The sequence below is a fragment of the Cydia amplana genome, chromosome 3 (genome assembly GCF_948474715.1).
Source record: "Cydia amplana chromosome 3, ilCydAmpl1.1, whole genome shotgun sequence".
Taxonomy (NCBI): domain Eukaryota; kingdom Metazoa; phylum Arthropoda; class Insecta; order Lepidoptera; family Tortricidae; genus Cydia; species Cydia amplana.
In genome coordinates, this window is record NC_086071.1 from 7,498,899 (window position 1) to 7,526,068 (window position 27,170).

Below are 27,170 nucleotides of genomic sequence, written 5' to 3' on the forward strand. Positions count from 1 at the left end.
ATCTCGTTAAATCCCCAAACTTGGTCCCAGGCTACTCTGCCTATCAAATATGGCGGCCTGGGTATTCGCTCCACGGGGGACCTGGCACTTCCTGCTTTTCTCTCATCTGTCCACAGCACCGTCAGTCTCATCAGTGATATTCTTAATGTCATCAATCCCACTGATGTGATAGTGACGGGCTTGGCAGAAGCAGAGTCTACATGGGGAGCCAGATTTCCCGGTGAGAGCCCACCTACAGAAAAAACTAGCCAAGCTGCTTGGGACTCGGTAAATATAAAATCGGCCCACACAACACTTTTGAATGACAGTTGTAACTCCAGTGAGCGAGCTCGATTACTGGCAGTATCTGAGCCAGAGTCGGGGCATTGGCTACACGCTTTGCCATCACGGAACATAGGATCTCTTTTGGACCCAGCCGCACTGCGTGTGGCCGTATGCCTCAGGCTAGGGTTAAAGATCTGTGAACCGCACCCCTGCTGCCGCTGTGGAGGCCCAGTGGACGCCCTCGGACGCCATGGACTATACTGCCAGTCGAGTGCGGGCCGAAATTTCAGGCACGCGGCGCTTAATGATCTAATCCGGAGAGCTCTCGGCACAGTGAACATACCAGCAACCCTCGAACCAGTTGGCTTGTCAGCGGCGGATGGGAAGCGACCCGATGGATGCTCGCTTGTGCCTTGGTTTTTGGGGCGACCCTTGGCGTGGGATGTGACCTGCGTGGACACTTTGGCCCCATCCCACGTCCAGCGCTCGGCCCGGAAACCAGGCACGGCAGCAGAAGACGCCCAACTTAACAAGCGCCGCAAATATGCATTTTTAAAAGACAATTACATATTTGCGGCACTTGCAGTCGAAACCTTTGGGCCATGGTCATCAGACACCAGACAAGCTGTGAAAGAAATTTCAAATAAACTTGTCTGGGTGTCTGGCGACTTTCGGGCTGGCGAATATTTCGCTCAGCGGCTAAGTCTGGCTATACAGCGGGGAAACGCGGCAAGCGTCCTGGGGACGATGCCCCAGGCAACTTTAGGTTTTATTTTGTAATTTATTTTGTTGGAAAATTAAAAAATCAATTACAGGACGGGCTAATGGGGCATTAAACATCGTACTAGTTCAGCGGTGCTACCCACGAATTCCAGCCAATCGTGCAGTCTAACGCGACTAGTTGCGACTTGCGACCAATAGCGCGCGTAATGCGAACTCATTTAATTTTTTCATTTTTGACACCTTGATAATGAGAGACGTTCACTATCCTGCATAATCTTTTTTTCCAAAAACGGCAAAAATGCCACAAATGTTATTTTGACATTGACAGTATTGACACGTCTGGTTGAGCAAACGTCACGGTACGCAATAGCAACTCACATACATAGTAAATTTATTTATGGAATATACTAAAATCAAAACTTTTGAGCCCAAAGTTTTTTGGATTTTTTGTTTACCACGATGATTTTGTGTCGGGTAAGTTTTCTTATCCTATTTATTCCTATAGCCATAGGAATAAATGAGACTGTGTCTAAAATCGAATCTGCCCAGAATACCACAAGTGCACCTAAAAACTTGTTACAAAAAGAAGACAACAGCACTAGGAAAGAAATGACTTTGCCCATCGAAGGTGGTGGTAATATTCTAGTTACGCCGCACAATCCATCGTTATTAAAAGAAAATGATGGCATTTTATTATCTAAGATGCCGTCCGAGGAATTTGGAGATGCTTCTACAAAAACCAAAGGACACGTCGTGGGCAGAACAGGTGCTCCGGTAATTCCAGACATAAAGGAAATTTCAACAAAATCTCCTGTTGTTATTCAGAAAAGTACAATCATAAGTAAGCTTACAAACACAACAAAAGCAGTGCCTCCTCCATCATCAACTAAGGCCCCTCATAAACCCACAGTATTAAAATATGAAGAAGAAAGCAGCATAGTTGCAGATAAAACATCTCATCCCGGTATAAGTGATGGGGCGTCTAAACCCCAGGCTCACAAGGCAGGCAGCCATCCAAGGATGATAATGCCTATTGTAATAACAATACTTGTAGTCCCTTTGTTTGCCGTGCTGGGCTACATGGCTATAAAAAGAGGACAAGAAGCCTGGAAGAATAGGCATTATAAAAGGATGGACTTTTTACTTGATGGAATGTATAATGACTAAATTTGAAGACCATTTTGAATAAGACCTGAATGATTAAAAATCCCTACTTTAAAATTAAACAGAAGCAATAATGTTTAATTCTACTATTTGTTTAACACATTTACATTGGTTATATTGCTAAATTGTAATGTTGAAAGATGAATGGGTAAAGCTTGTGAATTCATGTGTTAACAAAAAACTATGATTATGAACATTAAGTTGTTAATTTAGTTAACATAATTAGAATTTATTGCGGTGCTTCATAATGTGCCTTATTGATGTTAATAAATTTAAAATTAATAGACCAGCAAATATTTTTGGTCTATAGGTGTTAAGTTGCAGACTCAATATTACAATATTTTGTCTTCCTTTTATGATATTACTAAAATGGTATTGTGATAGTAGGTAAAATAATCAAGTATCTACATAATTGGTTGTAATCATTATAATATTAAATTTTATATAAATGTTAAATATTTTGTAAAAACTGTTGTCAAACTGCATTAAAATATAATATCTGTCTTACTTTATTATAGGTAGGAGAAAATTGTTAGGTTGGTTCAAATGACAAAAATGAAACAATTAGTGTAATTTAAAATTTGATAGACTTATCCAACTGCTGATTAGAAACCTGGCATTCGAAGGAATATAATTCATGATATATCATAAAAGCTTTAGACATTTAACTAAGCAATACATCAAGTAGGATATTGTTGAGCACATTAGTGGGTAATAAAGTTATGTAGGTATATAATCTTGCAACAAATTCTGTGATGGTTGAGCAAAAATATGTATGTAGGTATGTTAAATATAGTTATTGTATAATTTTTTATCAGGCAGACCAACTAGCAGATCATCTTTTACTACAGAATAATACTGGTTCCCTGAGTTCTTATCAGAATTAATGCTAATGTGCATGCATTTGCCTCAAGAAAATTGTGTATTTATATAATAATTTTTGTTAGGTTTTTGTGTTTCTAATTTTGTACTAGCTTAACTTTAATTTTAGAGTATTTTTGTATTACTTTGTGAGCGGTAATGTTTCTAAGAGTGTTTCTAAGTACAACCATGTTTATGTTTTTTTTTACTAATCTATTCAAACTTGCTTTTTACATATTTCCCTGCATTTTTATATTACATACATATAAGTGATATAAGTATGATGTTAATGGCTCTGTCTATTTTGTTGAATACATATATATTTTCATAAGTGTTTTATTTTATTTCAACCACTAGTCTGCCGCCTAAGGGGTGAATTGAGACGAGAGACTTAGTGCTGAAAACCATAATTAATTTTGTAGTTATCCAATTGCGGGAATTTTAGCTCTTCTATTTGGTTTAAAAGCAATGTATTATTATTTTGGCAGTACCTTATATTATTAGATTAAATACGCGATTAAGTCCCGTTGTACAATTGAATAGTGTGTAAAAATCGTGAAAGTTTAAATCAGTAGATTCTTGGCTTGCCTGATGGTCAAAAGTTTGGTCAAAAGGTTGAATTTCGCGGCATTTTTTTCTTTCTCTTTTTTTATGTGGACTCGTGGACGTATATACTTGCCTTAAAGCTATAACACATTACCGCACCACACCGCGACCTCGCGAAAGAGATATCTCTTTCTGGCTCTCACTTACGGGTGCGATTACTTAGTGTGTTTTGGCTATTATCAGCAGTAAATAATTTTTACAATCTATTCCAGCAGATGAGCATACATTGCTGATTTTTGTTCGTTTCCTAGGGATACCATACTATTACTTTAGTTTGCTTTACATTGTTACTGACATATCGAGCTTGACAGACTATAACTTTAATCGTCTGGAATCACAGTCTGGAATTAATATTTTTAAAACGCAGAGCATTATAAACCTTGTTTGGAACAGTGTCGTTAGCAAAAGCAAATGTCAACGTCAGTTCAATAAAATAGTAGATTTTTGTCTGTGGTCGGCTGGTCGCAGGCTCTCAGGATTTTCAGCTTTGTGAAGGGATTTACTTTTTCATTGCTGATTTTAGTTCAGTGAAATGATAGACTGGATTTGAAACGTATGTTTGGTTTATGATTACTGATGCAAAAATCTGTGACTTACATTTTTAAGAGTTTATGTATAAGTTAGTGATAACCTTGATTTTATGCATTGCATTCGAATTGGTGCCTTAACTTTGTTCACAGCGATTTTGTTATAATTATCGTAGGAAATACTGATTATCTCATCCCTCATCATAATATATTCACCGATTCTATCTTTCTCAAAAAGGGTGTAAAAGCATAAACGATGAAGTCCAGATTAATGTTTTTTTTATTTATGTCATACAAACAAATCTTGTCAGCTTTTATAATTAGATGCACGAGAGTATTTCAGTTATTATCGGATGTTATGTGTTCTGATTTAAGATCGGCATCCCTTACATATGATATTGAATGCTTTTCTTGTCCCTATTACATTAATATCTCACTCCTATAGTATTCAAAAATGGCAATTTTGGATATTGGACATTATATTATTATTTGTAGATTTCAATATGGGCAGGCCCTACTCTGGTATGATTGGACAATGGATAGCATGAAACACTTGCAATATACACAATGAGTGCCCCAAGTGGGTGTGTCAACTGCAGTGATGGCTCGGAGAAGTCTGACCTGAAACCTGAGGCAGAGTGCTCAGAGGGAGAAGATGCTCAAATTAGACTGGCACCTCATGTGCAGGCGTACCTCGCACACAATAGCCCTACAACCAACTGCTGTGGGCTCACCATCCCCATTGCCTTTGAAAGGGCTGCCCCGGGTACGTGGTGGAATCCCAGATTCGATTCCAAAATACTTGAAGGCCAATATAGACATAGTTCCTTTAGACAAATAAGATTAAGATTCAGGTGAGTTTAAAATATAAATTTAAAAATATTGGTGTACCTAAAATATAAATAAATGCATGAGAACCCATTTCTAAATGTTATAGCTGCTAATTTTTAAATGTTTCCTTAAAAAAAAATGTTTTTCTTTTAATTTCAGATTTGCACTTTTATACATTTTGATATTTTCTATATCATGGTTTGTCTACTTTGTGGTCCTGGGTTTGAATGGCATGACAGTGAAATGGCCATTTCTGTGTTCTATATTTGCTGGAGTCCTGTTGATAACATCTGTTATGTTGTATGTCACATTCACAAATGTATACAAGGGGTATACATTCAAGATATCCTTAGTTATGGCCTTGGCGCTGTGCACTCTTAGCCTGTCACTTGTGACGCTCACCACACAGGTGCAGCCGCATGGGCTGCCTCCCCGCGCGGCCGATATCAGCCAATCAGGACACTTCATCATGTGCATTGAAATCCTGTTAATTATATACACACTTACACCTCTACCACTTTTTGCCTGTGTTATCACTGGAATTTTATATTCAGTTGTTTTTGAAGTGTTGAACATTGTGTTGCACCTGACTGAACAGGAATGGCAAGGCCCTGGGCTATTTGTGAGGGTCCTGCTGCAGCTGTGTGTGCACATTATCGGTATACATATATATTTAATGACATTTGTCAGAATGCGCGGTACATTTATGAAAGTAGGTCAGAGTCTGTTGGTGCGAAGACAGCTAGAAATGGAGAAACAGTTGAAAGAGAAAATGATACATTCAGTAATGCCTCCAAAGCTTGCGAGCTGCCTAATGGAGGAGCAAGTTTTAGAATCAGAGCCTAATCTGAAGAATCATCACGATCCACTCAATGCGAGGCCTTCTAATCCCGCAGCGGGAGATATTAAGTCACTGTTCCGACCATTTAACATGAGCTGTATGGACAATGTCAGTATTTTATTTGCTGATATTGTTGGTTTTACGAGAATGTCCAGTAACAAAGGTGCTGAAGAGTTAGTGAATATACTGAATGATTTGTTTGAAAAGTTTGATGAGCTGTGTCAGATACACGGCTGCGAGAAGATCTCGACGCTAGGGGACTGTTATTATTGCGTGTCGGGCTGCCCGGAGCCACGCCCGGACCACGCCACGTGCTGCGTCGAGATGGGGTTAGGTATGTATAATCACTGACACATGACGAGGTTGTTTACAACAAGGCAGTCGTAAATTGCTTTGCTATTATGCTTTAAAATGAAAACATGCCGCGTAAAACTTCCGATCTGCGATCTAGTAAGAAAGAGTAAGATACTGCCTCACATATTTTGAATCATGAACTACCTTCGATTTTTTTAATACGTTTGCACATAATGCACACCTTATATTTAAAAAAACTAAATGTCAACCGGTGTTGGGGTAAACGTGTCTCTTGTGGAAAATGCGTCTTTTGAAGATATCTTCGAAACGCATCACATTATAACTATTATAGCCGCCTGCAACTCTGCATTAAAAGTTCGATCACACTTCGAACAGAGAGGGTTGCAATAGTTCTAAAATGTTCCGTTTAGAAATAAGACGCATTTAGGGTAATTCCGAGGTAGTTGGCCATAGTTTTTTTAGGACTCGATAAAAAAATAAGTTTACATGTAATTAAAGAAATATTTACTTCTTCATAAACTTTGATTAATTGGCTTTCGAAAATGAAAGAAACAAAAAAATATTTCTATAGCGAACAGCTTGAAAAAATGTTTCAAAAAATTTTTACAATTGGCCATCTCTCCCGAGGTATCCGGGAGTGATGATCATACCATTACAGGAGAGATGGCCATAACATAACTCTTCATTTGAGTATAATTTATTTTTCATTTTCATTCCCCAAGTCCCTTTTCTTCTCAAGACCCCGTTTAGGCCACCTAATACCAGCAAACAGCGCACTCAACGCAGTTATGGAGGAGAAGAGGCACGTGATATTTTTTCCCACACCTGCAATAGTAATCTTTCTAAATGAACTCCATTCTCCTTTTTGAATCGTTATCATGCATAAGGGGACGTCGTCACTGATATCTGATAACCTTTGGAATAACTAATTCGTGATAGAAACATCTTCATAACTGTGTGCCTACGCGGCCATATGGCCATAATACCCCAACTTGAACTGGTCATCTATCCTTTTCCTCCGGGAGAGAAGACCACGCCTAAAATCAAAACAAGTTGATACTCGAGCTTCATTCTTATTTAGAACAATACTACAACTTTGCACCACAAAAGCAAATAACACCATTAGAATAAGACACTAGCATCACCACCATGTAAAATATGAACCCTCTAATAAATGTTTGCACTAATCAAAACAATTAAATCAACAAGGATTTTACGTACTTTTACAAGTTTTTCCCCCAAAATTTTGGCCATATCTTTGCTCCCAAGCATGACGTGAAGCTATTAAACAAACAAAAGCAAATAATACCATTAGAATAAGACACTAGCATTACCACCATGTAAAATATGAACCCTCTAATAAATGTTTGCACTAGTCAAAACAATTAAATCAACAAGGATTTTACGTACTTTTACAAGTTTTTCCCCCAAAATTTTGGCCATATCTTTGCTCCCAAGCATGACGTGAAGCTATTAAACAAAAACATTTAGCCATCAGAACCATGAAATATTTGGATGGGCAATCTCCCCCTTATGGCCATCTACCCCGGAATTACCCTACCTCAATTGACGCATTTATCCCGGTTGACCTGTATATGTGATTCATACTTATACATTTATGATTTCTTTGTACCACGTAGTCCACTAATTGCAAAAAATGTATGAGTGAACGTGCCAATAATTTTGTAGGTATGATAGATGCTATCCAAGAATTCGACAGAGAGCGCGGGGAGGGCGTCAACATGAGAGTGGGCGTGCACACGGGCACGGTGCTCTGCGGGATCGTGGGCACCCGCAGGTTCAAGTTCGACGTTTGGAGCAACGACGTGTCCTTGGCCAACAAGATGGAGTCGACCGGCAAGCCCGGACGAGTACATGTCTCTGAAGAGACCACCAGGTTTCTCGGAGGCTCGTATGTTCTCGAAGAAGGCGAGGAGGTTTTTGGTAATTATTACCCCTAAGTGCATTTTAATGTCTTAATTACAATCGCGTCAAGATAAAGTTTTACGATGTAAACATTTTAATTTTATCACACTTAACTGGGCCATCATTTTTTATTGTTTTTAACAGCTACTCTCATCCAACTTCCAATGAATTAGAATAACTAGGTACATATACATATATTCCGTAGGTGCTCTCGTCACATATTTTGTGTCTTACATTAGCCGTACCTGTAGACCCTGTAGTAGGTAGGTCTACATAAACTTGATGCATTTTGATTAGCAAATTTTGACAATACCTATTGTATATGTCCAGGTCATAAAACATACTTCATAGAGGGCCGTCAGCTGAGCTCCCCGTACGACCACGAGCAGTGCCTCACGCCCGCCAACCCCGTCAACTTGCGCCTCATTATATCCCCCGCAGTGTCCCCTCAGTCCGTCCTTTCTTTCATGCAACCACCTCGCTCTCCCCAATCTCCTCAAGGCTTCAATGACGCTCGGAAATCGGACAACTTTCTGTCGCCAGCTCCCTTCCATTTCCGTGCTAAGGCTAGTTCGCTGCCCAGTATATTGGACTCCGACGAAATGGATGAAAAAAGGGAGAAAGGGTTTCCGGAGAGAACTGACAGCTCATCTAAAAGTCCTACGTCTGTAGGTAAGTTTAAATTATGTTTAGACTTTAGTCTTTCCTTCCGTTTCCTAACATTTTTCATTTTCCAAAAGTGCAAGGTACGTCGGCATATATCAGAATCATATATTTGAAATTGTTCGATAACGTCATAGAATAATATTATCACAGCGTGGTCGTGATACGCTGTTCTATTCGGACAAACTCAGATTATGTTTCGGAATCAATTCTGTAAATATTGTCATTAGGTATATCGGTTTCGTGTGCTTGCTTGGTGTATTTTTCCATACCATAGGTACCGGTGTTATAAATTCGAAAGTAACTGGCTAAACTTAAATTATTTTGGAAATCCTGGGAATGGTAATGAAACTGACTATCCCACGCGGGCAACCTCTAGAGCTAAAAAGATATAGATTGAACCTGAGCACAGTCATTTTATCAGCACAAGGCCCTGATAAGATACGATGACTCGCCATAGGTGATTCTACAAACACAACTAAGATGAAAAAATGAACTTATTTCATTGATAAGCTATGTTTACAAGATTTGAGTGATGATTGTTAAAACATTAAAAATAGAATCACTGATGTACAAAGCCATGTTGCCATTTAGTAAACACTGCAGCCGCATGCACTATCGTAGCGCGTGACATAGAGGTGAAGGACTTCAAACGTTTCCAGGCCAAGTCCATGGACGAACATTATTGCGAATAAACTGCTCGAGATCAACTCTATAGTTACACTTAGGTATTATGTCAACAAATGTAAACCGTAAAGCTAAACCGTTAAGGTTGTGTTTATCATGACGAGGCGGATCGTCACGTTGTCAATGCAATAAAATAAAATTAACACGTGCTTAAATTCTAACTGAGAGTTCAAACAGTTCAGGTGTCAATAAGATAAACGGTTATTCGATAATTAATTGTCATAACACGCCGCCGTTATGGATAAAACCAAACATTTAAGTTGATGCCCAAATTTCAATATATTTAGGTACCTCGATCGATTTTCGTTTACATAATGTTTTATGAATGTTTGTACTTAGGTATGTCTGTTTTCTTTGAATCATTCAGAAACAGTGTCGTAAATTTGTCTCAGTTACGAGTATGGCATGCCGTTATGCATAAATATATAAATAAAATTAAATAGACCTTATCAATCTATTTACATAGCGAAACGAATTTTAACAAAAAGACGCCTATTATCTTATTTAGATTCATAAATTAGGCATTACCGTACCGTATATAATCAGTCGGATATACGTATTATACCTACCTACAACTTTTTTCTTTAACTCTTTAGGAAGTTACGGCAAGTACGCGAGTAAGTTGAAGAATTGGAAGGTGTCGAAATTCTTAAGAAAACATTCCGATACCCCACTGCATGCAATAAAGAAACAAGAATTCAGTGATGCCGACAAAACACTTCAATTACTATCGTGCGGCGACGCGCCGTCGAGCAACGGCTACCAGCAAGTGCCTATAGTAATAGAGGCTCAGGACACTAAGGCCAGGGCGACCAGCAGCAAGCTCAACACGCCGGTGAACCCCGATATGGTGTCGTTTGAGAAGGAGATCATCGATATTCGGTCGTACCTGAGCCAATCAAGGAGTAACATGTCGCCGTTCGCGAGAAGTAGCAGCTATAGGTCGCAATACGGAAGGCCTACTAATATTGACGTAAGTTGAACTTGACAGTAACTGTACTCAAACAGCAGATTTTTTAACAATTGATTCGGTACTACATATGAAGGGTACACGGAAAGAACATGACTAGTCACTTTTTTTGAAAAATTAGTTTTTAATCTCAAAATGTAGCGCTGTCAATGAACTATTAGTTACAGCTTCGTTTATAAATAAAACTACTTTTTTTTTCTCTCTTTAAAAACATCTATACACGAAAATAGTATGGTTAGTTAAATACATCGTTCCTTTCAAACCGTGATTAGGTACTCAAAATATTGTCAGAGTGACTAGACATGTTCTTTCCGTGTACCCTTCATATAAGCTTGACAAATTGCTATAATGTTCTTGTACGTTTAAACTGTTCATACCTATATCGTAGGTTGGCAACGGTACCTACCTACGTAAAAAAAATCGTATGTACCTACTTATCTGATATTGCCAAGCGCTTGTATCATTCACTACTCTCACCTTGTCAGTGCATTGAGGGCATTGAGGCTGGGAGATGCGTATTTTATTTGCCAACCCTAGAAAACAGTTTTGTTGGGTTTTCGACAAATGAGCCGTGTGTCAGAGCGGAAAATCTCGATTCGTCGTCGGTTTTGTACGACGTATAATTTCTAAGCAGTAGTAGGTAAGCGGGTGAGGTGTTTTAAGTGAACACAACTTTGTTGTCAAGATATTAAGGGAAAGTTGCACTTACCATTACCATACTTGACATACTATTAAACGTCGCTCAGTAGAGAACTATGAAATTTCCTTTACAATAAAATATCTACCGTTCTATCGGTGACAGATGGTTTTGTGTAACCGACGGGCACCTGTCCCGCTTAACAACTTGCTGTAAACTAGCCGAGGTTACTTAAACGGGTTTATTGGCAAATTGAAAAAAAAAAAAAATGTGGGTGTGGGAGCAGATTAATGTTATACGAAAAAAACAGGCCAAGTGCGAGTCGGACTCGCGCACGGAGGGTTCCGCACCATCAACAAAAAATAGAGCAAAACAAGCAAAAAAACGGTCACCCATCCAAGTACTGACCCCGCCCGACGTTGCTTAACTTCGGTCAAAAATCACGTTTGTTGTATGGGAGCCCCACTTAAATCTTTATTTTATTCTGTTTTTAGTATTTGTTATTATAGCGGCAACAGAAATACATCATCTGTGAAAATTTCAACTGTCTAGCTATCACGGTTCGTGAGATACAGCCTGGTGACAGACGGACGGACGGACGGACGGACGGACAGCGGAGTCTTAGTAATAGGGTCCCGTTTTTACCCTTTGGGTACGGAACCCTAAAAATGTGGGTGTGGGAGCAGATAAATGTTATACGAAAAAATACAACAGCTAAAATGATGTCTATTTGTCAACAAAAATGCTATGTTTTAGATACCCGTGTGCCGCGCGCGCAGCTCGACGCTGGCCACGCAAGGGGAGCTGCGCGCGTGCGTGCGCAGGCGGCAGGAGGACTCCGTCAGCCTGTGCCCGTCCGTCAACAGCCGCAAGGACAGCGGCATACGGAGCACCAGCCGCCGCTCCAGCATACAGCAGCAGGTACCCATTTACACTCGCTCTTACCCGAGGGCCACGGAACATACGCTCGACGTTTTGGCTTAAAGGACTCGCATCCAGGCCATAACTGATAAAAAAAAAAGCGGCCAAGTGCGAGTCGGACTCGCCCATGAAGGGTTCCGTATTTAGGAGATATTGACGTATTAAAAAAAACTACTTACTAATCTCGTTCAAACTAATTTTCGGTGGAAGTTTACATGGTAATGTACATCATATATTTTTTTTAGTTTTATCATTCTCTTATTTTAGAAGTTACAGGGGGGGGGGGGGGACACACATTTTACCACTTTGGAAGTGTCTCTCGCGCAAACTATTCAGTTTAGAAAAAAATTATATTAGAAACCTCAATATCATTTTTGAAGACCTATCCCCACAGATACCCCACATGTATGGGTTCGATGAAAAAAATTTTTTTGAGTTTCAGTTCTAAGTATGGGCAACCCCCAAAATTAATTGCTTTTTTTCTATTTTAGTGTAAAAATCTTAATGCGGTTCACAGAATACATCTACTTACCAAGTTTCAACATTATAGTTCTTATAGTTTCGGAAAAAAGTGGCTGTGACATACGGACGGACAGACAGACGGACAGACGGACGGACAGACAGACAGACAGACAGACAGACAGACAGACAGACATGACGAATCCATAAGGGTTCCGTTTTTTACCATTTGGCTACGGAACCCTAAAAAACGCTGGACGTTGACGCCGATCGCTATACGTTTGTTTTAAGGGGGGGCTAACGCAAAATTATACATAGTTGAATTGTTACAAAGGGTATAGCCGGGTAAGCATGGCCAAACTGCCCTTAGCGAAAAAAACAATTTCCTTTTACTGGATTATTAACCTATGTATATGTAGTGCTTTCACCAAATATTAAGCCTCAAATGCTTCAGATTTAAAAAAAAAATGCAAAAAAAGAAAAATTATTTTTATTTTATTACAGCCAAAGTACTAATCCGATTTCTTTGTAATTTGGGTATGTTGTATATACAATTAAGGTCGCTTTCTGAAAAAAATAATATTGAATTTTCTCTTAAAATAATAGTAAAAAATTTAGATGAAAATTTTCAGAAAAATAAAAAAAATATATGCGAGATAGCGACAGTTATCAAATTTACATATTTCATGTAGAATTTAATAATGTTTAACATATATTTTTTTCAAAAATTAAAATCGGGATTAACAGTGTTAAAAACTCGAATTTGTAACATCCCATAATACCTTCTCTTCATACAAAATAACTTGTACGTTATACTAGAAAGTTATATTCCCAACGCAATTTGAATTTAGAACGCGACTTATTTCGCTGAGCGCGGACCTTAAACTCCGTGGCTGTATGCGGCTAGGGCGAACGGCATTCAGAGATTTAAAAAGCGGCCAAGTGCGAGTCGGACTCGCCCATGAAGGGTTCCGTATTTAGGCGATTTATGACGTATAAAAAAAAAACTACTTACTAGATCTCGTTCAAACCAATTTTCGGTGGAAGTTTACATGGTAATGTACATCATATATTTTTTTTAGTTTTATCATTCTCTTATTTTAGAAGTTACAGGGGGCCACACACATTTTACCACTTTGGAAGTGTCTCTCGCGCAAACTATTCAGTTTAGAAAAAAATGATATTAGAAACCTCAATATCATTTTTGAAGACCTATCCATAGATACCCCACACGTATGGGTTTGATGAAAAAAAAATTTTTGAGTTTCAGTTCGAAGTATGGGGAACCCCAAAAATTTACTGTTTTTTTTCTATTTTTGTGTGAAAATCTTAATGCGGTTCACAGAATACATCTACTTACCAAGTTTCAACAGTATAGTTCTTATAGTTTCGGAGAAAAGTGGCTGTGACATACGGACGGACAGACAGACAGACATGACGAATCTATAAGGGTTCCGTTTTTTGCCATTTGGCTACAGAACCCTAAAAAAAGCGCGGGAACAGGAAAACAGGCACGAATTTTATACAGAGCGTTAACGATTGAAAAATGTCTGTTCCTTTGATGAATAAAATACGTCACATTCTAAATTCAAATTCGTAAAGACTGCGTTCACAATATACTTCATTCGTTTATGACTACTTAGCTTTGCTTGTATGAAGAGAGAGTATTATGGGATGTTACAAATTCGAGTTTTTCACACTGTTAATCCCGATTTTAATTTTTGAAAAAAATATATGTTAAACATTATTAAATTCTACATAAAATATGTAAATTTGGTAACTGTCGCTATCTCGCACGTATTTTTTTTATTTTTCTGAAAGTTTTCATCTCAATTTTTTACTATTATTTTAAGAGATACTTCAATATTATTTTTTTCAGAAAGCGACCTTAATTGTATATACAACATACCCAAATTACAAAGAAATCGGATTAGTACTTTGGCTGTAATAAAATAAAAATGATTTTTCTTTTTTTGCATTTTTTTTTTAAATCTGAAGCATTTCAGGCTTAATATTTGGTGAAAGCACTACATATACATAGGTTAATAATCCAGCAAAAGGAAATTGTTTTTTTCGCTAAGGGCAGTTTGGCCATGCTTACCCGGCTATACCCTTTAATAAAGGGCAAATGCCATGATTAAAATCACACAAAATTAAATTGTATTTGGAAGGGACGACGTTACAATACTTACAAATACTAGCGGGCTTGTAAGTATTCTGCCTTAGAATGAGGATATTTGAGGGTTGTATAAAAATATAAATCATTTATTGTCAGACAGTGAGTAATAGAAAATTCTTATAAAAGTTAGTTGGCCAGATTTACTGTGTCGTATTTTCTGTCGGTAATATCTTATTCTTCTCTCTAAAATCTAGAACCTGCCAGCATATCTTCTTTATGATGATAAAAATCTTACATTATGAATAAAAAATAAATAAAACGTTTATTCAGAGATCTTGCTTACAACTAATTACATATATTCTTCTGCCAAACCACAGAGTGGTTTGTTGGCAGACGAGGCTCCTTTATGTATATGCAAGCTAGGTAGTTGATAGGTAACTTAAACTTAGGTATCTACTTAACCCTTTACCGCATGCGCAGCCCTATATAGCAACTATTAAAGTTCATTTTTAGGGTTCCGTAGCCAAATGGCAAAAAACGGAACCCTTATAGATTCGTCATGTCTGTCTGTCTGTCTGTCCGTCTGTCTGTCCGTCCGTATGTCACAGCCACTTTTCTCCGAAACTATAAGAACTATACTGTTGAAACTTGGTAAGTAGATGTATTCTGTGAACCGCATTAAGATTTTCACACAAAAATAGAAAAAAAACAATAAATTTTTGGGGTTCCCCATACTTCGAACTGAAACTCAAAAATTTTTTTCATCAAACCCATACGTGTGGGGTATCTATGGATAGGTCTTCAAAAATGATATTGAGGTTTCTAATATCATTTTTTTCTAAACTGAATAGTTTGCGCGAGAGACACTTCCAAAGTGGTAAAATGTGTGTCCCCCCCCTGTAACTTCTAAAATAAGAGAATGATAAAACTAAAAAAAATATATGATGTACATTACCATGTAAACTTCCACCGAAAATTGGTTTGAACGAGATCTAGTAAGTAGTTTTTTTTATACGTCATAAATCGCCTAAATACGGAACCCTTCATGGGCGAGTCCGACTCGCACTTAAACAAATACTTACAATAATACTTGATGTTACATTTGGATATTTCCGGGCTTCGAGCTTTCGAGAAAAATGTGAATGAGTTTGAATTATTTATTTCAGATATTTGCCCTGAACCACACGGCGATAGCGGTGTCGCAGCACGACATGATGCAGCACCGCGTGTCTGGCTACTACACGTCCTCGCAGTCCTCGCTCAACGAGCCACCGTGCCGCGCGCGCCTGCCGCCGCCGCTCAACGACCAGCAGGTACACTCCCTACAGAAGCTGCGCAAGCAATCAGACCTGCAGCTGATCCGCTGCGTCCAGGACAACGCCAGGTCAGGCATCAACTACTTCGTCCAACCTCCCCTTAACAGATTCACTCTCTTCTTCAAGGCGCCAGAAATAGAGGCGCAATATCGCGACAAGGCGCACCGGAGCGACGACTGCGAGGATTTCCCTCCGACTCTGACCACTTCTAGATTTAACACCGCTTTGGATATTCTCGTTTCTGCTATTATCTTCCTGGCCGTTTCCGTTTCGATATTCGTTTTGTATAACGAGTGGAGACAGTGGATCGGGTGGTTCGCGCTGTTCAGTGTCATAGAGGCTATAACGATATCTTGCTGCGTGTACCGACACTACTTGAAGTGGAAGACGAAAGGGAACCCGCCCGTCACGGACACCATCCGGCGGTCCGTGAAGATATTTAGGAAATTAACGGCTTGGTTTCCGTGGCATTTGTCGGGCGGGCTGCTAATCAGCCTGCCGATTCTGGCTATTTTAATTAATTTCTCCTGTAATTACACGACGATGCCCATTCTGAAAGGCGAGCAGTCCTTTTACGTGTATCTGTTGTGCATTAGCATAGTCCACTTCTGTAATTTCACCCAAATGAACTGGCTGGTGAAGAACACTTTGGTGACTGTATATGCTGGTCTCTTCCTGTTCCTCGCCGTGTTCGGATGTCACGAAGTTAATACTCAATATTTAGACGCTGATATTATGCGGCCTTCAATAATAGCCGCTACTTATAATACCTCATTAAACGCGACCGATGACTATTCTGACGAATGGCTAGAGAACAACAGTACAGAGACAGGCGAAAGCATGCTGCACAAGATGCATTTAACGGAGCTTTATTTAGACATAGTTTTGCTGCTGATGCTGGTATGGTTTCTCAATAGAGAGTTTGAGATCAGCTACCGCCTCAGTTTCTACAGCAACGTTGTAGCCAACCGGGACAAGCAGAGGGTTCAGAACATGCGAAACCAAGCGGACTGGCTCCTACACAACATCATCCCGCGCCACGTCGCCGACCAGCTCAAGAACACCGCCAAGTATTCTGAAAACCACAAGGACGTCGGTATTATCTTCGCTAGCATCGTCAATTTCAATGAAATGTACGACGAGTCCTACTTAAAGGGAAAGGAGTACCTTAGAGTTCTGAACGAGTTAATCGCGGATTTCGACGAGCTATTAGAAAGACCGGAGTTTCAGCACGTGGAAAAAATCAAAACTATCGGGAGCACGTTTATGGCGGCTAGCGGACTCAACCCGGACTTGAGGCACTCTTCCCGCGGCTCGCACGATCATCTCTACCAGCTGATGGACTTTGCTTTAGAAATGCAGAAAGTTGTAGACAATTTCAATCAAGATTTGCTAGAGTTCGATTTCATTCTTCGGATCGGATATAACTTTGGGGATGTAACGGCTGGGGTTATCGGCACTACCAAATTGTACTATGACATTTGGGGCGACGCGGTGAATATCGCGTCTCGGATGGACTCGACGGGAGTCGTGAAGCGTATCCAAGTGGGCGAGGCGTGCATCCCTGTCTTGTCACCTATCTACGAGTTCGAACAGCGCGGCAGCGTGTACGTCAAAGGCAAAGACGATATGAACGTATATCTCTTAGTCAGAAAAAAATTACTCTAAGTGAAATAAACTATTTATAATGGAAAGTAGAATCTGTGATTTAATTATATATTTGTTACGTAGCTAACGTAATGAGGTTACAGTTTAAGAGATGCTTGGGTCATACACAGATTTAGGTTTTAATTGGATTGGATTTTTCTGTTCCCGCAAGTTCTGAACTTTGGTGAAATACATGTGGTACAGGCCAAAATTACGTCGGTTTGGTCGTACAACTCTCAACCAGAAAGAACGTTCCAGTATGCTTAACTTTTGGGAACAGAAAAAATAACTTGTGTATGGCCCGCTTATTTTATTGTGTGCATTACAAAAGTGATATAATGGCTTACAGAAATACTCTAAATGTATAAAGGCTATTAATTTATTGTTATTTGGCTTACACCTAGCACCCACCACCCTGCTTGCAGTCCCGCTATAGGTAATATTACTAATCTAATACCTTTAAACGAGCAATTCTTGTTTATTTATATATAATATATATTTCGGCGATCTCTGAAACGGCTCTAACGATTTCGATGAAATTTGCTATACGGGGGTTTTCGGGGGCGAAAAATCGATCTAGGTCTTATCTCTGGGAAAACGCGCATTTTCGAGTTTTTATATGTTTTCCGAGCGAAGCTCGGTCACCCAGATATTGAATGGTAATGTTAATTTCTCGCTTTAGCAGGCAAGCAGGATCGTGTGTGGGTTGTAGGTGTGAGCGTGTGTGAGTGGCAGCGTGTGTGACGCATGTTTGTGTGGAGTGAAACAAATCTCCTTGCCGCATCTAATAATCTGTGACCAGTGCTCTAGTCCACTATGAAATTACTGTATATGTGACTAAATATTATTTACCCGTCTTATGATAGTTATGATGTATTTGACCGTAGTTCATTATGTAATTATTAATGAGGAATATTAACGATTCTTCCAAAGGGTAGCTAAATTATTTGTACCTATTAATAAGATGAAAAACGTGTTAATTGAACGACGAATGCGTAATATAATGGCATCGAATGGTATGGGTTGTGGGTGAAACCTGACTGTGTTAGCCGTGTCGATGTATCGTATCGTACTTAAATCCGATTTAGATTGTTTTTGTAAAATGTACGAGTACGGCGTTCCGAAGCTAATAACGTTTTCCTCTAGCTTACAGAGTAATATTGTAAAATTAGTAGCAAATTATCCGTCGATGTGCAATGCCTCAGCTTTGGCTCGTCCTGTTTCAAAAGTAGAAGCATATATTCAATAATATGATTATTCAAGTAACTTAATAATGATTCATATATTACAATCAACTAGCACAATTTTAATAATGCACAGGGTTGCAGCGTTTATTGTCTACATAAACATAAAATTGTATTTACGTACATATGATATCCGAAGACGATTTGTGTCTTCGTTAATGAGTCTTTTTGTGTAATTGTATATGTCAAATACGATGAGACGTACTTATACTTATGTACTATATTGCCCGAAAAAGATATTCTAAAGCGAAAATTGTACAACCGCGTGTCTTCGCATTACATACCTTGTAAGAATTATTTAAACTTATGATGAAAGCCTTGACTGTACATTCCACTTGTATTTATGATGTTGCCTTCGAATGTCTATTTTCTACTAGGGAAACGAAGAATTTAAAGAATGATTTTTTCAGAGGGGACGGTATTTTTACTGAATGTTGGACCAAAACTGGATTATTAGACGCAATTAGCTCTCTTTAAATCTTACCTTTTCGGTAATATTATTATATTTGCTCTTTGTAGATTACAAATTCAAAGATGTACTGGTATATTTATAAATAGAAACCTTCTTGTGATACGTGAAAATCGATATATATGACTAAATGACTATAATATTTAAGGAAAACATTTTTCTTTATATACATGATAATCCCTACCTTTTTCAGTAAAACATCGTAAAATAATAAACAGATATAATTTAATCTGTCGTATTACTTATCACCTAACCTTTCATTACTACGAAGCTAAGTACTTGGTGTCTGAACGATTGAATTTTCCAAAAATTGTCTATTCTCGATCCTATCTACGATTTGTATAAAAAAACATACAACACATTAAAAGTAAGTATATTGTTTTTGTATGCATTGGTAACATTACTTCATATATGTAGTCTGTGCGGAAAGAGAAGAGTCGTGGAATGTATGGGGCCCAATACGATACAAGATTTAATAATTTAAAAAAAACGTTTTAAGATCGTTAATCAACTGTTCTACGTTGTAATGAACACGGACCTAAGCGGAACTCATTGTGCAATGTCAACACGTAAACATCCGCTATGATAAAGTTACCTAATTGTTTTTCTTTATATATTTAGACGCCGAGTTTGAGACAACACAGCTGCCACCCGCGGTAATTAAAGAGTTAGCCTGTTTGATCAACCACAGTCTTGTTATTAATTAATTTCTCTCTGCTAAAGACACTCATCGACCTTGCTGGCTCTTATTAAGTTATTACTCTACCTAACGTTTTAGTACTTACCTAAAGTCTTGTTCCAGTACTTTAATCTACAGTTGTGTGAATTGGATTTGTAACATCTTAAGTTAATGATGATATTATTCGTTCCTATTTTTATTATGGTATCCGGTATCCATTTTAGCAAATTAGTTTGATGATAGTGTAGGTACTACATTCCATCATTGTCACCAAATGGAAGTGACTGACGTATGCAACATCGGAACGCATCTGCTCAATATAATAAAACGAATTTGCAATAGGTATTACAGACAGGCAAAATTAAAATAATTTAATTAAGTAGGTAATAAAATTTCTGTAAGTAGGTCTATTAGGTACGTCATTTATTTTTCTTCACATTAAAGTGGAAAATTACATTTGATAGATACTTAACGTTATACATAATATTATAATTGCTACTATAGGTACCGAAAGATGAAATTTATTGTATAAACTTAAATATAAATACAAACTAAAAATATAAAAAATAACTACTTACTAAAACCCGTCCCGGGCTGTCCCCGATCCAAAGGTGCCCATCACGCTTTCCGCGCCGTATTGCGATGGACAGCCTTTTCATTAGGAAAAAACCCGGAGCGGGTCATGGTACCTAACAATTTTAATCTAATATGTTTAAACGATCACAGTTAATGTACAGAAGGTTCAATATGATATCTGAGCTTATCAAACATAGGTAGGTTCTATTACTATTATTCTATTCCATTCAAAATAAGTCGGGCCCCGGAGGGAAACTACCTTAAATCTTTAAGTTGGCTCATTTTACTTAAAGGAGATATTCCTTTATTTTTTAAAAGAAACAAAACTTCATTCAAAGATTTTCTAAAACACGCTTGCCTCGCCCGGGACTCGAACCAACTAAAATTAAAAAAAAAAAACCAAACACTCGCTATTTTATTATACTAATCGATAGGATTATTATTCAAGATTAAATTACTCTAACAAACATTTGGTCTTAACTCTTATAATAATTAAAAAATCTAAAAAACAAACAAATAAACAAAGAGTCATAGTGGTTACTATAGTAACCACGATGCGTAAAATTGCGTGAAAATATTTTCCATAGGTAAGTTAACATCCAGATAGGAAATGGGGACCACGTTTGTATGGAAGAGCGGTAACATGACGTCGTCTTTATTCTTAATGAGACAGCGAGTTCATGGGATTGTCACTCCAGGCGAAATCAGTTGCGGAGAACACGTAGACGAGCCAGTAGAAGAGGTTGAGAAGCGCAAACGAAGCCGGGAAGAGGACGCGAGCGGCGCGGTCGATGTGCGACACGCTGTTGATGTGGCCGCGCATTCCTACCGGTAAACAATGGCAGCATTAGCTTTTGAAAAAATCATAGGTAGGTAATATATAGGTACATAGGTACTACTGAAGTGGCCTTTGGCTTTCAAGCCGCGATAATAAAGTCAGCCAGATTTTCTTTATACTTATACATTGCTAAGTATCTAAGTTAAACTAAGTAGTTATCATAAATATAGGTAGGTAAGGTATATAGATCTATCTTTTAACTGGGGCGGTTGGTAAGAAGTTATATATTATGGTCAGCTACGGAGAGGTTGAAGGCTTGGCTACATGAAGTCGATTTGTATAAGTGACGTACCTAAGTAGAAAGGTAATATACCTAGGTATAAACTGGTTTTAGTCCCTAGACTCAGCTACATTCTACAAAAAAATCACGTCGCGAGCTCTTACCCAATACCCAACCACTTAGATAAGCGGTAGACCTGTAGTTACTTGAAGGAAGGAAAGGATGTTTTATAGTTGCTTGGTGGTAGTTGGAAGTCCTCACCAGCTTCGACCTGCCGCTTCCTCCGGTAAAGGTCGTCTCCGGCGAGGCAGTACAGCAGCTGCCGCCAGCCAGGCACGCGCGACTCTGTCTGTGTGGTGTGTTCCATGGTCAGGCGGACCACGGGCTCAGAGCCGGCAACCACTTAAGATAAGCGGTAGACCTATAGTTACTTGAAGGAAGGAAAGGATGTTTTATAGTTGCTTGGTGGTAGTTGGAAGTCCTCACCAGCTTCGACCTGCCGCTTCCTCCGGTAAAGGTCGTCCCCGGCGAGGCAGTACAGCAGCTGCCGCCAGCCAGGCACGCGCGACTCCGTCTGTGTGGTGCGTTCCATGGTCAGGCGGACCACGGGCTCAGAGCCGGCATCCGGGGGGCAGTTGCTTTGTTGCGGCAGAGAGAAACTCTGGGAAAAAAACAACGGGTTGCACTCAGGGAGTGCCGGCAGAAGTGAAAACTCAATCACTATTGCAAAATGTCTGCAGCACTATGTATAATTGAGGTTAACGCCATCTAGCGTTATTTCGTCGCATTACCTACTTGAAACCCCTAAGCACATCACTGTTAGTACTCGAGTTATATTAATTCCAGTTAGAGGTAAACTCACTAGGTGGCATTTAAATCAATAAAGAAAAACTTAATGACATTGAAGTAACAGTTTGTCGATCAGGTCACCTGTCCGTCTTACGTCTTACGGTCACGTGACACCTGTTACGAGTTTAACATTTTTTCCCCATCACAAAAAGTGCACAGCGCCGCTAAAGAAGTTTTCACTTCAAAAATGTTATTTAGCTGTCTTTGTATCTTATGTTCTGGAAACATTTTGTGGTCTCTGTGTGTACTCTACAATAAAGTGCTTACTCCTACTACTAATTTCCAAATGACGCTCACGGCAATAGGAGAGCTTTAGCGTTTATCACTATAAGCATCTTAATGGCTGCATCAAGGAATCGTAGTCCAGGAGAAGTAGCTACCTAGGAACTTTGTTGCGAGCATAATATTATCTCGACTCTGCAGGGGATGAAGCATATATGCAAATAATTTTGAGAGATAATATTTTGTGTAAAGACCTACTCTTATTGGACCGTACAATTTTATTGCCTACTATTGTATGTTACCCTCATGTTACCAGAGGAAGTACGGGAGACTTGCCCGTTTTACCTACCTATTCGGGGAAAACATATACATACCAAAAGAAAAAAACTCACATGAGCAAGTCTCCGACTCCCCCTACATTGTGAGTGGGAAGCTTATTTTAATAAATTCAGATTGCTCACGTAGTTGGCAGAGGATCTGGCGGAACTCCGGCGGCGAGCGGCGAGTTGCCGCGCGGCAAACGCGTCGCCCCCCACCTCCTCTATTAGCTCTTCCCATTCCGCGTCGTCTATCACGATCTCGCCAGAGCCGACCTGGTCAAAATTATTTTATCATCAAGATCAAGTTTTTTTATGATATACGAGGCAAACGAGCAGACGAATCGCCTGATGGTAAGCGATTACCGCCGCCAATGGACCTGCAACATCAGAGGGGATGTAAAGTGCGTTGCTGGCCTTTAAGATGGGAATACACTGTTTTGTTTTCTTTAAGGATTGAAGGCATAGATTGAAGGTCGTATCGGCCCGGAATTACCGCAGGTGTCAGATCATTCCAAAGTTATAGCTGTGCGAGGCAGGAAGTTTCTGGAGAACCGCTCTGTTGAGGACTGCCAACCTAAGTGGTGAAGATGGAAATGCTGAAGAAGAAAAAGAAGAAAAGGAAAGAGAAAGGCAAAAGGTGAGAAAAAAATCTCAGTTGTTACCACTGGTAACTAGTGGGAATTCCCCATAAGTAGCCTAAGAGGCTACAGATGCAAGACGAGTAATGCTACTTTAGTACCTTGGTAAAGTAATGGACGCCAGCAAATTCAAGAAGAGTAGCGATGCAGTAGAAGAAGCTCATGAGTAGAAACCAATCCAGGGCCGTCGCGTATCGCACCTTGGGCAGATCCGTGCGAGAGTCCAGACTTATGGTGGACAGGGTCAGCACCGTTGTGATTCCCAAGCCCACGCGATCCGACGTTGCCTAAAATGTACAATAATGTCATACTCAACAATGAGTAGGTACCTATGTAACATCAATAACAATTTTCAGTTAGGCAGTTCTGTGTAAACGTATATGTTGGTGTTGCTTTTAACAAACTAAGTGACCAAATGAAAATTAGTTTAATAAACCCAGTTGTGGATAGGCTTGGCACCGACTTCAAACGTATCAGTTGCTAGCGCATATAAAACGGGTTGTTATTTTATCCTTTTTGTTTTGAAGTCGTTTTTACTTTTTATTTAAAGAGTAGGTATGTTCGACTTACATTAATATATTTTTTGATATAGGTAGGTAATCAAGTTACAAAAGTTAAGTTAGCACGGTCCAGCAAGGACACAAAGTAGTACCTAGCAGTAGGCCTTTTAATCATCCTTCGTTTGAACCGCACTGAACGCAACATACCTTAATATCTAATGATATTATCGTTATTTGATTGCATAGGTTACCTCGCGGTGTATCCAGAAGGATACCCAGGAGAGGACTACGATGAGGATGCACGGTACGTATACTTGGATGAGGAAGTACCCAGTGTGTCGCTGCAGGTTGAACGATACTTGAAGCACGGAAAAATCTCCTGCGCAAAAAATACTCTTATAACATTTATAGTTGTTTATCTACCTACTGTAGACTTGGGTTACTTTGATTCGTGGGGCTACTTTAGCCATTTGAAACCATAACTTACATACAAACTATAAAGTTGTAAATTATAACTTTACTGGGTGATTCAACTGTACAAGAGCAACAGCCACATTCCCACGAGGGGAACACCGAAATGCCTATTTTAATCTGTCAGTCATTTTCCTTACCGAAACCCATGTGAATCGTTTGAGGCGTAAAAGCAGATTCGTGTTGCGTCACCGTTCTGTAAAACATCATTTCCATTTGCCTTTGGTACAAAAACTGAAACATATTTTTGTTCGATAGCACTTGAACGTCTATTTCGGGCGTGAATGAGACATTCGGTGAACGAGTACTTAAGAAACACTTTGTGATCGGAAAACAATTACCTACACTTATCGTTCTATTTAGATTTTTATTTTAAATTCCTGTGGTAAGAAAACGGACTAGGACAGGCAACTCAATATCAAATGTGCTTCATTTGATATTTTAATATTTTATTTATTTTACCAATTTTTAAATACTAGACAATGCGTATCTACCACATGTTTAACCATTGTGTTCTTCATGGTTAAACTACTAAATTGTCAAAGCTAAAACTTAAACAATTTGGAAACCAATTCATATTAAGACATTACCTACGTAGGTACTTGTGTCCCACCCTGTATAAAGCATAGATAATGTAACATCGTAACGTAATATTGTTTCTGAGAGCAAGCTACATCGGTAATTGGGCACTTACGATAAATAAGTTCTATTAGGTCGGCATTTTCCTGAAGAGCAGAAAATCAAGTTAGTCCGTGAGCGGATGTAGCTTGTCTTTGTTTGCGATTAGTGGAGATGAAAGCTGTTATGAGCTCCTAGGTGAGCCAATATTTATATTTCTAAATATACCTACTATCGCAAGTAATATTCCCGCGAAATGTTTTATGTAACCAGAAAAAGACCTTTTTAAAAATATGTCCGAACACTCATGAACATGTAAAAAACGTAAACTATATAATGAGTCTTTTTAATCCGAATGTGTATAAGTTTTCTGTAAATTTTTAATACAAGCCTTTATCGCTGACTGCACTTTTGTTTCAACGTGACTTTTCTGAATACAAGACAATTCTATCAAACCCAAACACTAGTTGGCGTTGTTTTATCAGAATTCCTATGGCCACCTCCTCTGTCCATCGTCAGATCAGCTCGATGGTACCATAATATTGCATTGTCCCCCAACTTACATAAGTGAAGTTTCAGCTCAACCGAATATTTAATGGGATGTGGGCCTAATTTAGCTTGCTAGATTTTACCTGAACATACATTACATAAATACATACATACATACCTAACATTCATACATAATGTATGTGCAACACAAACAAACGTTGCAAGTTAAATATAAGCTTGTAAAATGAGGAGGTTTTCAATTAGCCGGCATTTTTTAGAATTCCGTAACTAAAGGAATGGAATCCCATGTTATGAAGCCTCCATTGTCCGATTTGTCTGTCAGCGGGATCTATCTCAAGAAATCCAATATTGTTCGCCTTGGAAAAATATAAGATGAAATTATAATTATAGACAGGGTTATATAGCAGGGCCGCCCATATTCCAAGCACCAAAGTTGGGGCTGGTGCGGCCGCATCTTCCGCCAAAAAGCCTTAAACCTATTCAAGTATCCTCGGTTGTAGCTACATATTTCCGGCGTTTGTGATTGAAACTCTAGTGTGGTGTGGGGGACTAGCGCGCGTCGCCTCTATAAGGAGCCATGAAAGTGTTATAAAAAATGCTTCTACATAGTGACCAGAAGGCTAATATTTCGCTCAACGGATGAATACATTGCAGCGGGGCGATGCGGCCAGCCCGAGCAGCTTCTGGGCACCCTACCGAGCGACCACGACTTGGGGCAAGTATTTATAAGTTATGAATCTAAGTGTTTTTTATTATGTTTTAGTTGTACTCATTGTTTAGAATCGCAAACGTTTCTTTGCTCCACAATCAACATAATTCGATTCGAAGACCGCTCTTTACTGGCTCCGGTGCAAAAATAGGTACCCATAACGGTCGCGGTATGTATTATACCATTTATACCACGTTGGATAGTTAGAGCAGCTATGGATGACCTAGTTATTTTACTAATTTCTAACTCTTTTCCTTAATTTTTGGGCGGCGCTTATCCCGTTTCCAGCTTGTTTTTTCAATATTTTCATTTTAGAAATTACAGAAGATATTCTCTAGGTACCTACTTCTACAAAAATAAACTGGCTGGATATCTGGGATCACTTCATCCAAAAGGGTGTCCGTGGACATAAGTTGTAGTTTATAAAAAGGGATCCAAAGTTAGGGTATTTCTTTATTACTTGATTATTAATTAGGGTGCCAATCCATTAAATTGTGATTTGGAATATTGCTCCATGTTAAAAGGATGATTATTTCCGTAGAAATGAAGCTCCGGAAGCTCCAGCCCGGACACTCATCCTTTAGTCAGATAAAAAATGTGGTTTCGATTCACCCTGCGGTCGGAACAAAGCCAGACAAATAATCTAAATGAATCATAAGAATGGTCGGAATTGCAAGACGCTATTTATATTTGTATAGGACACAATTAGGCCGCGTTAATAAGGGGAGTTCGTCATATTTGCCGCAAACAAAGTTACTTGAGAATAAATGCTACTTTGGCTGACAACAATTAACAATAACGAGGAAACTGTTCTCGACGCCGACGGACCA

General features: G+C 39.0%; 4 protein-coding genes across 4 annotated transcripts in view; 2 read left to right on the forward strand and 2 right to left on the reverse strand.

Annotated features, from left to right (window-relative positions):
• Positions 1 to 1,370: 1,370 nt before the first annotated feature.
• On the forward strand, positions 1,371 to 2,237 carry LOC134662471 (uncharacterized). The gene has a single exon (XM_063518703.1). It carries the CDS (start codon positions 1,447 to 1,449, stop codon positions 2,152 to 2,154), a length of 708 nt encoding a protein of 235 aa, XP_063374773.1. The 5' UTR covers positions 1,371 to 1,446; the 3' UTR covers positions 2,155 to 2,237.
• Positions 2,238 to 4,077: 1,840 nt separating this feature from the next.
• On the forward strand, positions 4,078 to 17,767 carry LOC134662472 (adenylate cyclase type 9). The gene is made up of 8 exons (XM_063518704.1): positions 4,078 to 4,171; positions 4,641 to 4,999; positions 5,136 to 6,151; positions 7,822 to 8,076; positions 8,389 to 8,730; positions 10,005 to 10,381; positions 11,772 to 11,936; positions 15,681 to 17,767. Exons 2-8 carry the CDS (start codon positions 4,713 to 4,715, stop codon positions 17,496 to 17,498), a joined length of 4,260 nt encoding a protein of 1,419 aa, XP_063374774.1. The 5' UTR covers positions 4,078 to 4,171; positions 4,641 to 4,712; the 3' UTR covers positions 17,499 to 17,767.
• A 3,331-nt stretch (positions 17,768 to 21,098) lies between these two features.
• On the reverse strand, positions 21,099 to 21,906 carry LOC134662527 (gamma-aminobutyric acid receptor alpha-like). Its single transcript, XM_063518787.1, has 2 exons — positions 21,765 to 21,906; positions 21,099 to 21,270 (listed from the first exon to the last, which is right to left on the reverse strand). Exons 1-2 carry the CDS (start codon positions 21,868 to 21,870, stop codon positions 21,107 to 21,109), a joined length of 270 nt encoding a protein of 89 aa, XP_063374857.1. The 5' UTR covers positions 21,871 to 21,906; the 3' UTR covers positions 21,099 to 21,106.
• A 24-nt stretch (positions 21,907 to 21,930) lies between these two features.
• The window catches only part of LOC134662666 (gamma-aminobutyric acid receptor alpha-like), a 40,362-nt gene continuing 35,122 nt past the window's right edge, over positions 21,931 to 27,170 (reverse strand). Inside the window, exons 7-10 of the mRNA XM_063518937.1 lie at positions 24,284 to 24,411; positions 23,634 to 23,819; positions 23,036 to 23,167; positions 21,931 to 22,164 (exon numbers count right to left, since the gene is read on the reverse strand). Of these exons, the coding sequence (XP_063375007.1) occupies positions 21,931 to 22,164; positions 23,036 to 23,167; positions 23,634 to 23,819; positions 24,284 to 24,411 (680 nt within the window). The remainder of the gene's footprint in view (positions 22,165 to 23,035; positions 23,168 to 23,633; positions 23,820 to 24,283; positions 24,412 to 27,170) is intronic.